This window comes from Lissotriton vulgaris, chromosome 5 (genome assembly GCF_964263255.1).
Source record: "Lissotriton vulgaris chromosome 5, aLisVul1.2, whole genome shotgun sequence".
In the NCBI taxonomy this organism is placed as follows: domain Eukaryota; kingdom Metazoa; phylum Chordata; class Amphibia; order Caudata; family Salamandridae; genus Lissotriton; species Lissotriton vulgaris.
Window position 1 is genome coordinate 716,600,541 of NC_141693.1, and position 16,340 is coordinate 716,616,880.

At 49.3% G+C, this 16,340-nt stretch overlaps 2 protein-coding genes across 2 annotated transcripts in view; one reads left to right on the forward strand and one right to left on the reverse strand.

Annotated features, from left to right (window-relative positions):
- The window catches only part of ZSWIM8 (zinc finger SWIM-type containing 8), a 2,802,584-nt gene that overhangs the window by 2,770,056 nt on the left and 16,188 nt on the right, over positions 1 to 16,340 (reverse strand). The gene's annotated exons all lie outside the window — the stretch shown is intronic.
- On the forward strand, positions 9,065 to 13,679 carry LOC147711433 (uncharacterized). The gene is made up of 2 exons (XM_086922152.1): positions 9,065 to 10,430; positions 13,587 to 13,679. The coding sequence occupies exons 1-2, from the start codon at positions 9,065 to 9,067 to the stop codon at positions 13,607 to 13,609; spliced, it is 1,389 nt and encodes a 462-aa protein (XP_086778278.1). The 3' UTR covers positions 13,610 to 13,679.

Sequence of the window (16,340 nt, forward strand, 5' to 3'; positions counted from 1 at the left end):
GGGGACCGCATTATAAGCTTCCTAACCTGGAACATTAGGGGGGTTAAATGATCAGAGAAAAATCAGTAAGGTGGTTTTATATTTGCTCAGACATCACATAGAAGTGGCAGTGCTGTAGGAAACCCATTTGGCACCTAACGCAGGGCTGTTAACACAGAGGAGGATGAAGGGAATCTGCGTAGCAGCCGGCTTCACCACGCACGCACCTGGAATCCTGATAAGGGTTCGACAGGGGGCCAATATTAAAATACAAGCAGTTGACAGGGACACAGTAGGTTATAGTCCACTGCTGCAAAGGAAATCTAGTGATGCGAATAGTGGGAGTGTGTTGTCCTAATTATGATAATCCCCAATTCTATTGATCCCTACATAGAATGCCCACCATATGGGGGGGAGATGGGGGCAATTTCAATTGTGTATAATCCCCAGAGCTCAATCGCTCCAAAGGCCCTTTGAGCTCTCCCTCATCGGCAGTAGGGTTATTGCAGCAATTGCTGAAAGCTGATGATTTGGTGGATGTAAGGAGTCACTGCGCACCAGCGGGAAGGGAATATACATGTTACGCATCGGTACACGACGTACATACGTGCATTGACTACTGGCTGGTTTCCTGTGACTTAATGCCATTCATAACAAATTGCGAACCCCTGCCTTGTACATATTCAGATCACTCCCCAGTCAATTGCAGCTAAAAATAGATGATTTTCAGCCTAGGGTCTGTTGGACTTTGCCCTTTTTTGCAGGGTCATCTCTAAACTTTTTGCCTTTCTTCTAGACTTTTTGCTGACATGGTGTTGGTGGTTTTAGGCCTCTGGGCACTTCAGCACTGCTGTCCAGTGTAAAGTGTGTGTGCTCTCTGTGATAAAGATGATAAGCTTGGTCTACACCTGTTTGGCCTATTTAATTTACCTGTCAGTCCCTTGTAAAGTGGTATCTCATACCCAGGGCTGGTAAATTGAATCTTACTGGTGGGCTTGCAGCGCTGATTGCACCACCCACCAAAAGTAGCCTTTCAAAACTATCTCAGGCCTCTGCCATTGCACGGCCTGTGCGCACAGTGGCACCTAAACAGTGTGCCATGTCGATGACCCCCTTTTACTACATGTCAGACACCCCTAAGGTAGGCCCTGGCTAGCCCAATGGGCAGGGTGCATTTTAGGAAAAAGATAGGACAGGTACCTTAAGTGTATGACATGTCCTACAAACAGCCATTTTGGTTTCTCACTACTGTGGGGCTGCCCTCCCATAGGAATGCATTGGGGATTCCTTCATAAGTGTTTCAGTGGTAGTCCCTGATATGAGAGGCGCAGCTTGGTCAAGTTTGGTATGTTTGGAATAGTGATAATAAATGCTACGCAACGGTGTGCGCAGATTTAGAAGTTGGCATTTCTGTGTGCTATGTGTCTGCCTGCCTGATGTGAATTGCAGGTCTAGCTTTTGAGTGACAGGGGCTGGTGAGGTGTGTGTGGCTCCAGGAGGGGCAAGGTAAGTCAGCGCTAGGCTGAATGGGACATCTGCATTTGGAGTAGGTGGGAGGAGAAGTCCCTGGTCCCTGAATAGGATGGTGCCTGCCCTAGTGAATGCTGGCTCCGTCCCCCTGTGGTGTGTCTAATGACGGGCCCCCACCTATCAATTGGGAAGAGGAGCCCTGTCAACAGAGTGATCCAAATATCCCCTAAACCAGTTGCATCTGGTTCCTCAAAAGCCATGTCCTGCAGACCAAGGAAAATGTGGTATAAATGTAGGGGCTGTGACCCCATGAAATTAAGCTGTTCTGTGCTTACTTGTGCTGGGAGGGGGAGGGGAGGGGGAGGGGGGGCGTGGGAACACTCTGCCAGGAGGAACCGCCGTGGGACCCAGCAGCAGCTTCTTGGGGGTCCCTGCGTGCTGGCCCGCCTGGCTGCACTCTGCTTGGGTGTCTCCAGCCCCAAGGACTTGTTGTTCCTGCCTGCTGAAGACTTGATGGCTTCTAGCGCTGTATTTTGAATTGCCCCCTTTACCTCTACAAGGACTTTGGGACTTTAAGTGCCTTGAGAGCGCTCGGGTGGTGTTCTGCTGAAAGAGCGCGGCCGCCGGTATGGAGGGAATCCCGACGTGGGGATTCTCCTGCATTCCTGCCCAGCGAAGCAGGAGCCCCCCGCTGTTTTGCATATTTCGGAATGCGGTTGCTCATCCCGCTGATCGGCGAATTTTGCCGCCGCAGGGAGAAAGAGTCTCGCCGCCTTTGTCATCGTGTCCGGACCATGCTTGTCTTCCCGTCATCTAAGGCTCACCGCCTTTCATTTCTCTGAAGCTGTGACCCGAGTCCGTTCACTTCGGTGATACTTCCCCGATCTCAGAGGAATGACGCCGACCGTTTTCCAAAGGTTTGCCTAATATTGTATCCTGGCCTCCCATCTGTAACTTTGGCCTCCTGGAGTTTTGTCATCAGGCATAGTCGGAACATTTAAGAGCCTATCCTTTAGACTCATGACTGCTTCATTTCCTACTTGACCCGCATTGGGTACTTCAGCTCCCTCCCTGAGCTCTCTCCGGATCCTCAACAAGCCTTCCAAATTTTGATGTTCCGGATCCTGACTGCCTAGCAAGTTTATTCATTTACTGGATTGCTATCTATGTTGATGCGGCTATTTTCCTGCTTATTATCTGAAACCTCACAGTGGTCCCACTCTTGAGGGCCCTTTGAAAATCCACCCTTGCTGTTACTAGGACTGCTTCCCAGGACCTTGTGTCAGACGACATTCATTGTGTCTGTATGTTCTATTCCAAGTGCGCCCTGATGAAGGAAGCCTGTATTGGCACTTGTCCGAAACGCGCGTCGGCGCTTTTTTGTGTGTGGTGATATGTATGTGAATGTTTGTGTATGTATCTGATGGTACAAAAGGTGTGTTTGAGTGGATGAGTGAATGTACTTTGTGCCTTCTTGAATTATTATTGTGTGTCCTAGTTTTTATACTGTAGCTTTGTATATGATTACGAAATGTTTCTCAGATGTTATTACACTGTCTAAATGAAATTATTTTTCTATGAAAACGATATAATATATATATATATATATATATAAAAAATAAAATTAAAAATCTTTTGAACAAATGTATTTCTGTTGTGGTTGTGTGGGCTAGCTGAATGTGAAAATAGAAATTTGTTCTCCTGGTACTTAGGTAACACCCTTTTCATGTTTTTCTCTTTAGTATTCTCGCCCTGGCGGGTTGTTCTAATTTAATTTCTAATTTCTAATTTAAAACATTTATAAAGCGCAGCGTGCACCGAACGGTTTCTTGGCGCTAGTGGAGGGGATTGGCTACAGAGACAAAGGTGGACCCGGGGGTAGAGCCGGGGACGGAGGGTTACAAAGGAAATGCCTGTTTAAAAAGAAACGTTTTGAGTTCCTTACGGAAGGATACATAATGGGTAGCCGCGCGAAGGTGGTCTGGGAGGGAGTTCCAGAAAGTGGGGGCCAAGGTCGAAAAGTTGGACCCACCCCACTTTTTACGTCTGAAACGTGGGATTTGGAGGAGGGACTTTGTGGAGGAACGGAGTTCTCTGGGGGGAACGTATTCTTTTATTAATGAGGAGATGAAGGCGGGGCGGTGCCTTGACGAGCCTGGAAAACCATACAGGCAGTTTTGAATAGAGAACGCTCCTTGACTGGGAGCCAGTGGAGCTCCCTAAGGAGGGGTGTGGAGTGATGATAGCGCGGGAGGCCAAAAACCAGTCGGGCGGCTTGGTTTTGGACCAGCTGTAGTCTCCTTAGGCTGTATGCTGGTATGCCGTTGTAGAGAGCGTTGGCATAGTCCAGCCGTGATATCACTAGGGCGGCCATGATCATTTTGAGTGCCTGGGGGGAGAAAAAACGAGCAACAGAGCGGATAGTTCGGAGGGTGAGGAAGCAGGAGGAAACTACAGAGCTGATTTGAGAGTGGAGGGTGAGCTGATTATTCATTTTAACCCCCAGTGTTTTGACCGTGGTAGAAGGAGTGGGGGCGGGACCAAGGGTGGGGGGCCAGAAGAAAGAGTTCCAGGGACTGGACGGACCTCCGGTAAGAACCAACTCGGTTTTGTCCGGATTTAGCTTGAGATGGTTATGGTTCATCCAGTCCCTAATGAATGTCATGGTGTGCTGGAAGCTGGAGACAGAGAGAGAAGAAGAGGAAAGGTCAAAGATGAGCTGGAGGTCATCCGCGTAATTATACACGGTGACCTCCAGCTGCTGAAGAGCGAAGATGAGGGGAAAGATGTAAAGATTAAATAGTAAGGGGGACAAGGAAGAACCCTGGGGAACACCACACGTGACGGGGAGTGGGGTGGTTGTGAAGTCTCCAAGCCGGACCGCCTCATTGCGGTCCCTCAGGAAGGAGGAAAGCCACACCAGGGCTGATCCCTCAATTCCAGCCGCCTTGACACAGGACAATAAGATGGTATGGTCTACCGTGTCAAATGCGGCGGAGAGATCGAGGAGCACCAGCGCCTGGTGTTTGTTGTGATCCATACCCATCCTGAGGTTGTCCAGGACTGATACCACGACTGATTCAGTCGAGTGCCTAGGTCGAAAACCAGCCTGGCGGGAAGCCAATCCCCCATTAGCCTCTACGTGGGTGCCGAGTACCGAGGTGACATAGCGCTCCAGCACCTTGCCCAAATATGGCAGCAGGGAAATGGGGCGGTAGTTGGCTGAGATGGATGGGTCCGTGCCAGGCTTCTTTAGGATGGGCACTATGGTGGCTGATTTTAGCATAGGGGTCACTACTCCCTGCGCTAAAGAGCTGTTAAGGAAGGTGATGGGGGGTTCAGGACAAGAGGAGTAAATTAGTTGGAGGGTTCGCGCCGGACAAATGTCTGCCGGAGAACCTGTTCCCCTCCTTTTCATTAAACATTAGATTCAGGGCCCCTCTTCTGTTTTTCAATTGCTCACCCGCATTGCCAAGGTGTTGGCGGGTGCCCACCCCGCTTATGGTGTAACGAGCGGTGCCAACCCCGCAATCACTTCTATCTAAAGCGAGTGCCCACCCCGCACTTTACCGAGCGAAGGAAATCACTGCTGCGACTAGATTCTGTCCGACCCGGAAGGCAGGGAAAGCTGCCTGACGTTGGGCGGAGCAGGGATAGGAAGTCCCACCCACCGCCGGGGAAGCCATCTGGAGCCTCGTGGGCTCCTCAGCAATGTCCTGTGTCCCCGGAGAGGGACCGGGTGAAGCTAAAGCACTGGGCCTCAGGCTGTCAGGAGCCCCGCCTGTGAAGACTCTCTGAGTAGGAGCCTCCATGGCCCGGAGATTGTCCTGCAGTTCCCGCCCCCCAGAGAGCCCATGAGTGGGGCTCTCAGCGCGCGTCGTTGTCCATATGTGGCGTAACAACCTTGGCAGCGACACCAAGATGGCCACCATATGGGAAACTTTGAAAGTCTATATTAGGGGCGATGTCATATCAAAACACGCAGGGGGTGCTTCGCTCCATCAGATGAAGGTTACAGAGGATGAGGCCGATTTATCGGATTTGGAGCGGCAGGCTGTTGCAGACAACTCCCCCCAGGTGCTGGCACAGATCAGGTCCAAGATAAACGAATATAACAAAGATGCTTAAGCTGAGGTGGTACATCTGGGGAAATATGCTACCGCAAGAATATATGGAGAGAGGGAGAGACAGAGCGCTACGCTGGCTGATCCTACTCGTTTGGTCAGAAACTAACTGGTGCGGCACAGATAGTGGCGAGATTCCACTCCACCTATACGGAGCTTTACACTTTGCATCCATTTGAGTCAGAGGAATCGGATGAGGAATATCTATCATACATAGCCATGACGTGGATGTTAAGCTCTCATGGAGAACATTTAATGGTGCCTTTGCGCCCCACCGAGATTACCGCACTCTAAAAACCATGCCCAACAATAAGGCCCCTCGGTCCGATGGGCTGACTGTAGCATTTTACAAAGCCTATCAGGATCAGCTACTCCCTCATTTGGTAAATGTATTTGAGGAGACGGCGACAGATGGCATAATGACTCCCCAGCATGAGAGAAGCTACCTTGATCACCCTATTAAAGAAAGACAAACCCCACAGCAATGTTCCTCTTACAGGCCACTCTCGTTGCTGAATACGGACACCAAATCATTTGCTAAAATCCTAGTGAATTGGCTCGCCTCGCCCCCTTACGCCCAATGGTAGTAGCCCCTAAGCAATCTGGATTTGTGCCCACCCGCTCATTAACAAGTAACCTGCATACCTTCTTTGGCACGATTGCCAGTCTCGACCCAGAGCTACGATCTGCGGCAATTTTTCTCGATGCTGAGAAGGCTTTCAATTCAATTGAGTGGCGCTTCTTGAGGGCAGAGTTGAAACGGAAGGGTGAGATTTTCACTAAATTGGTGGATGTCTTGTACGAGAAGCCAGTAGCGCATGTGCGCGTGAATAGACACCTCTCAGATCCAATACTAATTACACTGGGAAGAAGGCAGGGGTACACTCTGTCACCCCTGGTGCATGCGCCAACTGCTGAGCCCCTTGCGTGTGCACTACGTTAATACCACGGGCAACCTCGGATACGCTTCCCACAGTATAACTTAATAATTACAGCATATGCAGATGACACACTTTTATACGTCAAAGAGCCGGTGCGGAATTTATCACCAATCTTGCAAGAGGTTGATCGATTTGGACAACACTCGGGCTTACGCATCAACTGGAGAAAATCCATTGCATTCCCCCAGACACCCAAAACCCTCCCAGTTGAGAGCACTGACCCTATACAGTGGACACCAGAGCCAACTAGATACCTGGGCGTGCAGCTACACACTGACCCTGAAGTGGTGGTACGAGAAAACTATGGCAGGGCAATACAGAAGCTTTTGGAACCCGTTGACAAATGGATTCGGCTGCCATTGTCATTATTGGGGCGAATCTCGCTCATGAAAATGATAGTACTCCCACGGTTCCTGTTCTCATTTCCCAATATGCCTATTTTATTGCCAAAATCATTCTTCCACAAACTACGTTCTATTTTGATTCGACTCGCTTGGGCTGGGGAACAAGCGTGGGTGCAGTGGGAAACATTGACCAGACCCTACTCAGTGGGGGGCTGAGTGCCCCAGACTTCAAGCTGTACTATGGCACGGTGCAGCAGATGCATGCATATCACTGGCTACATGGAGGCCAGGAGAGCCCACAACAGCATATTGAAAGGGAAACAGTGGACCTCTCCCACCATATTTACTCGGGTCACCACATAGGCACTATCACACCATAGACCCAGTTGTGTGCGCAAGAAGCCTGCTCTGGAGGGCCGCCAACATGCAGGGATCTTTACTCCCCCAAATTGCCGCTAGAACTGTGTGGATGGTTGCCAATGAGACAGGAGAGAGAATTTATTTTAGCTATGTAGTCTCTGGGTATCGCCACTGTAAGTGATTGCTTTAATGAAGGAGTGGTTAGGCAATGGGATATGCTACAAACCGACTCACTGGCTGCCCCCATTATTGCAAAATACTATTTTTATCTGCACCAGGCATGCACTGTGCGCAACATTGGGGGGAGGAAATGCAAGAACCTCGGAAATGTAGTCCCTTAATATATTTATTACAAGCTCAATCCACGCAACATGTGATCTCGATTCTGTATACCCTTTCCAATGTCGGCATCAGCCCCTGAAACATGAAAGCCTTGCAAGAATGGCGTGCAGAACTAGCGTTAGACATTACAGAAAAACAGTGGACATATTACTGCGCAGGCACAAAGTCTAAATCACAAAATGGAAGACACCGTTTCATACATTTTAAATTCCTACAAAGGGTGTACTACACCTTGGCACACATATATGTGCGGACTTAGAGAAGATGACAGATGCATAAGATGCGGGGACAGCGGCAGCAAACTTCAAACATCTTGCATGGGACTGCCCCGGTATTCAGGAGGTTTTTGGAGGCTGTACATGCTGCGTTGCAAGATATTACGGGTGAGAGTGAAGTTGACCCCTTTGGAGGCTTTGTTGGGCGATGTTAAGGAATTCCCCAAAAGCTTGTGCAAGCTACTTGCTCTGGGTATCCTGATTGCAAAGCGTAGAGTTGCTTTGCGATGGATAAGGGAGCCTACACCGACAAAGGAATAGTGCGCTGATTTGTCCTATTGCAACACACAGTCAGAAAAGGTTAATGCTCTTATACCCACACACTGTAAACCAAGAGATATTTGGGACTCATTCAAGGCATGCCTTGCTCGCCAGACTGAGGCGAAAGATACAGAACAGAGAGGGGATCGGCTGACTTAGCAAGAGGAAACGTTTGGGGCATAACTCGGACAGTGATTGTCACATAATGTCTCACAGTACAATATAACCCCTGGTTGTCTGAATACAATGCATAAGAAACAAAGTGAAGGATAATTTAATACCTCCTTAATATACAAAGCAGAATGATTGTAATTCTATGTCAGGGGGCGGAGGCGAGGATTTTGCTAGTCCTTTCTCCATTTTATTGGACAGCAAGTTAGAAGTAAAGAAAAAACATTACATCCAGGACTACCCAAACCAACATGGCAGCGGTAGCCCTGGTAACCCAACATCCAATCAGAGTCCACAAGTTCGTATATATGGAATCCCATCTGTTAGTCCTTCCTCTTTCTCCATTGCTGCCTCGGCAAGATAAGTCACGCTCCTCATATCTTTGTCGTGGCAGATTTTGTGTGATTGTTAGACAGCTTTATTCTTTAGCGACTGTTTGAATTTGACTCTGCCTGTTTGTAGGCTGTGTTTGTATAACGCGGTAGGCTTTCAGCCCGAGCGTTCATTTCTTCGCGCGTGCGCGATCTTGGTGTCGGCTTTTGACGCCGATCAGCTGTTCTCCTCAGCGCTCTTCGCGCTCGAGTGGAAACGCGCTGAGGCACTGCGCTTCTGTTTGTTTTCAGCCTCTTCCTTCACACGGACGCCGTTTTAGACGGCAAGAAGTACTTTTCTGACTGGAATTTTTTAAAATTATTTATTTTCTGTCAGAATTTTGATTTCAGGTTTTTCTATTGTATTTACCTGCCTGGTACCTGTGTGAAGGGACTTCCCCTTGTAATTAGTTGGGGTGTTTGTGTATGGGTACCAGTTTCTCTGCTAATATGCAGTCCGGTCCTTCAACTGTTGAAGTAGTGGCTCCTAATGTTCAGCCACAACTGACCCCTTTACACCCTCCTGCAGAGGTTGACAGGCTTCTCTCTTCGGCGATAGCCCAAGCGCTGGCACCTCTGCAGGACAGTGTTAATAGACTGTCAGCCCATGTGTTTAAAAATGATAATGGTGTTTTTGGGGACAGTGGGGCAGGGCCCAGTGGTGTTCCGTGTGCTCTACCACGTACGGCCAGGAAGCGTGACGCGGGGCACCTGGAGGGCTTCAGTAAGTTATCTGAAGTGTTCCGTAAGAGTGCGCGCACGCTTAGAAGCGCACCCTACCGGGAGGAAGACTCACCCGGTGAGACTGGTGGTTTTGCCACCCAGGACCTTGACCCGGAGGAAGGGTTCCCCATTGAGGGAGATGATGAGGAGGACGAATACGTTGATGAGGATGAGGATGCTTCCTCAGTGGATTTTTCTGACGTGAGCAGGTACTGGCGCCCTAAGCCCAGTGCTCCTAGCCTTACGGAGGGTGATCTTGCCCCTCCTAATATGTTTGACCCATCAACTATTGTAAGACCTAGGTCATCGGAGTGGTTTCCTGAGCAGTCTACTGCTGATTATGTCGCAGCTAAGCTTCGACAGCCTTTGCCTCAGGATGTCCGTCTCCGTCTGCGCTCGGAGTGCCCCCGCCCTTCCCTTCCCTTTCGAGTGGCATGCACCCCTGAGATTGACCCCAAGTTGTGTACCTTCTTTGCAAAATATGTGAAGGACCCCAAAAAGGGTATTGATAGGTCATGGAAGGCCTGTCAGGATAAACTCCTAGATATTGTAGGCCCTCTCACAAAAATTATTGAGGCGGCCCAGCGTTCTAAGGAGTCGGGTTTACCGATGTCTGTTGATGACGTTGCTGGTTGGTCGCAGCGGGCAATGTGCCTTCTTGGCAATGCCAATTGCGCTCTTTCTGCAGAACGGCGGCGTTCTTTACTGCTTAAGATTGACCCGAAATTAGGGGAGTTGTCGTCTTCGGAGGCAGGTCCTGTTGCACAGGGTGCTTTGTTTGGTGACCCCTTTGTTAAGGAGTTGGGGAAGTTTGTGGCAACTTTTTCGGCTCTGGACAAGGCTCAGGCTTCGATGAAAAAATTCTTCCCCAGAAAGGTTTTTGGCGGGGCCGGGAGAGGCAGGGGTCGCTCTTCCGGCCGTCAGGTCCAGCAAGGCCCCAATAGAGGCCAGTACAAGCGAAATAACGGCTGGAATGATGGACGACAGGGTACCTTTTACCCTTCCAGAGGAGGCAGAGGCCAAGGCAAAGGACGTGGTGGTTTCCAGTCCAACTCCAGAGGATTTAATGGTAAGATTTCGGCTCATATCTCTGGTTCAAATGGGGGGAAGGTTAGCGTTGTTCCCCCAAGCCTGGGCGTCATTAACTTCAGATCCTTGGGTGCTGGAGACGGTTCAGGGGTTTCACATCGAATTTTACGGTTCCCCTGTTCAGCTTTCTCGTCCTCGTCCTCTAGTTTTTTCTGTCTCAGACCAAGTACTTGTCGACTTAGAGGTTCGGGCGATGTTACAAAAAGGCGCCATTATCCCCTCGGCGCTTCATCCAAACGGTTTCCTCAGCAACATCTTCCTGGTGGAAAAGAAAGGCAAGGGGTTCAGACCAGTAATCAACCTCCGCTCATTCAACGAGTGGTTGGTTTACAGACACTTCAAGATGGAGGGCATCCATCTTCTGAGGGACCTTTTGTTACAGAACGATTGGCTGGTTCGCTTGGACCTGAAAGATGCTTATCTTTCGGTTCCAATCTTCCCTCCTCATCGTCGATTCCTTCAGTTTCTGTGGAGGAATCAGGTTTACGAATTTCTTACGCTTCCCTTTGGTCTTTCCTCAGCTCCTTGGTGCTTTACCAAACTCCTACGCCCGGTGGTAGAACATCTCCGGACCTTAGGGATTCGTCTGATTGTTTACCTGGACGACATTCTTTTAATGTGTCAGTCCAGGGATCTCCTTCTTCATCAGCTTCAGGTCACTATAACCCTCCTTCAATCTCTGGGTTTCATCATCAATGCCCAGAAGTCGGACCTCTTCCCCCGACAGGAAATGACTTTCCTTGGCTTTCTGATCATAACTACGGATGCGACTCTTCACCTTCCTTCCGAAAAGATCTCCAAGATCAAGAAGGAGATTCGCAAGGTTCTCCGGCGGGATCGAGTATCCCTCCGCCAACTAGCCAGGATTGTGGGCTTACTCTCCTCATCGATCCAGGCCATTTTTCCAGGCCCTCTCCATTACAGGGCTCTTCAGAGACTGAAGGCATTTCACCTCCGCAAGGGTCTTACTTATTCGGAACTGATCTCCTTGAATCTGGAAGCCCGATCGGAACTCCTCTGGTGGTTAGATCACATGGATGCCTGGAACGGGAAGGCGATTTTCGGATCCCGTCCGGACCTGGTGATCGAGTCAGACGCCAGTCGCCAGGGCTGGGGTGCCCGTTGCGGCCCCCTCTCGGTGGGCGGCAGATGGACGGAGGAGGAACTTCACCTCCATATCAACTGTCTAGAGCTCCTTGCGGGCTCGTTCGCAATCCGCTCCTTCACCTCGACCAAAGTTTCGTGTTGTGTACTTCTTCGGATGGACAACACAACGGCGGTCAGATACATCAATCGGTTGGGAGGCACGCACTCCAAGGTTCTAGCGGACCTTGCGAAAGATTTTTGGAACTATTGCCTTCTTCGCCAGATCTCTGTCACAGCGGAGTATCTCCCAGGCGATCTGAACACGGTTGCGGACTGGCAGTCCAGGAATTTCCGAGATGCCAGCGACTGGAGACTGGATCCTCCAGTATTTCAGAGAATTTCGGACCTTTGGGGTCTTCCAATAATGGACTTATTTGCGTCCAGATGGAACGCCCAGCTTCCCCGCTTCTACAGCTGGAAACCGGATCCGGGGGCGGAAGCAGTGGATGCCTTCCTTCAGGACTGGTCCCTGTTTCCAGCTTATGCATTTCCCCCCTTCCTTTTCATTCAAAGGGTGGCGGCTCAAGTCCGCAGGCAGAAAGCTTCTCTGATCCTGATCACGCCAATCTGGAGAGCTCAATGCTGGTTCCCTTCTCTTTTGGAACTTTCTTGGGACAAGCCTCTTCGGCTTCCGTCGTTCGACCACATTCTGTCGGATCCATTGGGTCTCCCGCATCCGCTGGTTCTCCAGGGCCATCTACGTCTCATGGCATGGAGGATTTCAGGGGACGTTGGTCGTGCGACTCGCTTTCGAGAGACGCTGAGCTCCTCATTCGAGGAGCCTGGGCTCCTAACACCACTAAGCGGTATAGATCAGCATGGAACAGATGGGTTCGTTGGTGTGTGGGAAAACACCTGGATCCCGTGGGCTCCTCTGTCACCGACGTGATCAACTTCCTCGCTGATCTTTTCAAAAAGAAATTGGCGTATAGCACCATTAATTCTTTCAGGTCGGCAATTTCGGCTGGGCATGCCCTGGTTGATGGCTCGCCAGTTGGTGAACACCCTTGGGTTTGTAAACTCCTTAAAGGTATTCGTCTTTCGCGCCCCCCAGAACCTCGTTATTCAGGTTTGTGGGATGTTAATGTGGTTTTAAATTTTCTCAAATCCTGGCAGGATAATCAATTCCTTTCCCGCAAGGAGCTTTCGGCCAAACTAGCGATTCTCCTCTGCTTGATTTCATGTAAACGTGCTTCAGATGTTCGGGCACTGGACGTGTCAGCCAGGGTTTTTACCCCAGAAGGGGTTACATTTACTGTTTCAAGGAGAACTAAATGTAATACCAGGTCAGTATCCTACCCGGCTTTCCCAGATTCGCCAAAGCTCTGTGTTGTTCGTTGCCTTAAGACATATGAGGATGTTACTCTTGAGCTCCGCCCTCCGGGCGAAAGACAATTGCTTATAGCGGTTAAGAAACCATTCAAGGCAGTATCATCTCCCACCATTGCCAGATGGGTCAGGTGGATAATGTCTGAAGCTGGAATTAGCGTCACTGACTTTGGGGCTCATTCCACTAGAGGTGCAATGGCTTCCAAGGCTATTCAGGTAGGTGGACGCCTGGAGGATATCATGAACGCAGCGGATTGGTCATCAGATTCGACTTTCAAAAAGTTCTACTTTAAGCCAATCCATGAGGCTGCTTCGTTGGTGGTGAGTAGGCTTTGAACAAGCAAAATCCTCGCCTCCGCCCCCTGACATAGAATGAGAAATTTCCTAGTTACCACAAAGGAAAGTTTCAATTCTATTAAGGAGGCGGAGGCGAGGATTTTCCCACCCAGGCTTATCGAGCCTGCCCTCCCGTAACTGGACTATGATTTGTAACTTCGTCTAAGGGAGTATACCTTTTTTCTGAATTTAAATGTTTTTCATTGATAAGCTGTGCAATGTTGATTAAATACTATCTGCATTTAGTTTGGTTACTCCATTGCAATGTTCTTGAATTCTTCGACATTGTACTGGACGAGATATTATTATATTTTCTCTTCCCTAGGCTCCGATCAAAAGACGGACTAGTGGTTGGATGACTTCTTCCCTGCGGCAGCTTCCACGAAAGAGGAAGGACTAACAGATGGGATTCCATATATACGAACTTGTGGACTCTGATTGGATGTTGGGTTACCAGGGCTACCGCTGCCATGTTGGTTTGGGTAGTCCTGGATGTAATGTTTTTTCTTTACTTCTAACTTGCTGTCCAATAAAATGGAGAAAGGACTAGCAAAATCCTCGCCTCCGCCTCCTTAATAGAATTGAAACTTTCCTTTGTGGTAACTAGGAAATTTCTCATTATGCTGTCAATGTCATGCTGCCACTTGTCTCTTCCAGTTGCTTAATGTAATGGTTAATGGGATTAATGTTTGTATGCAAAATGAAAATAAAGTTAAATATATATATATATATATATATATATATATATATATATATATATATATATATTCACTGAAAAAACCATAGGTTATAGACCATATATAGTTAGGAATTCGCATTTACAAAACCTTATTTTACTCACACAAAACCATTGAAATTCCATATATAGTTAGTTGCACTAACTATATATCGCGCACCCGCAATCCACTGCTGATGATGTCACATATTACATCATTCATGACATGGTCAGTGACATCACTGATGACATCACTGATGACATCTCAAATGACATCACTGATGACATCTCAAATGACATCACTGATGACATCACTAATGACATCTCATTTGACATTACTGATCACATCACTGATGATATCATTCATGTGATAATACGATGAACCTCTGCAGACTCTAATATAACCTTAGATACAATCAGTGTAAACAGACACTCACAGACTGTCACTCATCCATGGAGTTACTCACACACCTAGTCAGTCATGCAAAGAATCAATCACACCTCCATTTCCTCAACTATACAGTTATACAAACTTTACTTATTCAAACATATACTAACACATATTTACTCTCTTATACAATCCCTGATACAAGTTCACAATGATCCATACAGCCACTCACACATTCACTGGCTCTTAAGCACAGTTATTTATATATGTCAACTCTCACATGTACTGTGTTTTACATATGTACTTACTTTGACATGTAGCACTGAGATATCCATTCACTCACCAATACACTCATGCACACAGTCAACCGCCCATACAGCTGTTTCCACATGCACTTTTGAAACCATACATCTAGTGAATCAATTGCTCACAAATCTATGCACAGAGTCATACACCTCCCAGCCACCCACACACACACTCAGTCTCCCATACAAATACTTGGGCAACCAATCAATAACCCATATAGTTACTCATATAGCTACTTATCAACACATGCAACAGTTTACAGAACAACAGACATAATGATGCACAAATTAAGACAGATTAGTCACTAACCCATGCACTCAGTGAGACACATTTAATCACTCACTCATACAGTCAGTCATGCACCTACTAAATCCTTTATCCAGACACTTATACATCCACTCATTCTTCAATATGTAAGACATATTTTAACTTTACAGAAACATACAGTCACTGGATGTTGTCATCAGTGATGTCATCAGTGATGTCATTTGAGATGTCATCAGTGATGTCACGGGCTTGGGCGCCGATGGCGATGGTCGCCTGAGAGCTCGGCTCCGGGACTGAGCCCGTGATTATCCTGTAAATCGGAGGCTGCGGGGCACCCCAGACCCCGCATTCTGCTGAACGGACCGACGAAGACCTGCCAGGGCCCTTGGCGTGGCTCGGACGAGTGGTGATCCGGCGTAAAACCGAAGTTGGCGGAGTTGCGGAGTGCGACCCAACATGGCGCCCGGACTTCATTGTCCCCCTGGCCGGATCCATTGAATTGGAGGAGCGTCGCCGGCAGCGTCTCGCCCCCGGCTTTGCCATCCCCTGCCGATCTGTGCACTAGATATCGGTCAGATCGGACTTTCTACAACGAGAATGCACTCGGTTGGGTGATTGGGCGGATGCCCACGTTATAGTGGATCCCGTGAGCGGACGTCTGGTGAACCGGGCGGTGGCCCCACTCACGACACCCCACCTAGCTACATTTCCTGGCCAGTCCACTTCCATGGGAGGCGCGACACTCTGGCGCCACAAATCGTCCGGTGGAGTTGGTGACCCTCACCCCGGGACCTTAGCGGCTGTGCGGGCCTGCCCGACCTGGCGGCGGTTGTCTCCGCCCCCTCATCGGTGCCCTCGGACGCCGTGGTGGTGGCGCGAGCCGAAGCGGAGAAGTTCCCACAGGCCCTGGAGAAGGAGATCTCAGATACTCGATTTGAGGTCCAGTAACCGGGAGGGTCGTGGTCGGCATCTGCACCCGGAGACGCCTGCTCCTGGACCATTACGGAGTGCCCCCGGCGACATGGGGAAACCTAGAGGAGCCAAGGGGACTACCCCAACCGCCTCAGACTCGGAGACCCAGGACAAAGAGGAACATGGGGACCCAAAGAGTTCTGGGGGTGTATCGATGCAACAGCAGTTCGACCGCGTCCTAGAGGCGATAGCGACCACGCGATCGGCCCTCCAACAGGACATTGCCCAGGTGGCGACGAGCCTAGGTCTCCTTAGAGCGGACCACGGCAAACTTTCGGACCGGGTCAAGGAAGTGGAGGGCTCGGTGAAAACCTTGGAGCCGGCGCAGCGAACCTTGGCTGCGACTATGAAGGATGCCTTATCCCGGATTGCGACCCTAGAGCAGAGAGCGGAAGATGCGGAAGGCCGCAACAGGAGGAACAACATCCGTG

Coding starts and splice junctions, on each gene's coding strand:
- LOC147711433 (XM_086922152.1), top strand. CDS start 9,065: ATGGGTACCAGTTTCTCTGCTAATATGCAGTCCGGTCCTTCAACTGTT. Junction 10,431..13,586: donor CAACTCCAGAGGATTTAATG/GTAAGATTTCGG, acceptor TCTCTTCCCTAG/GCTCCGATCAAAAGACGGAC.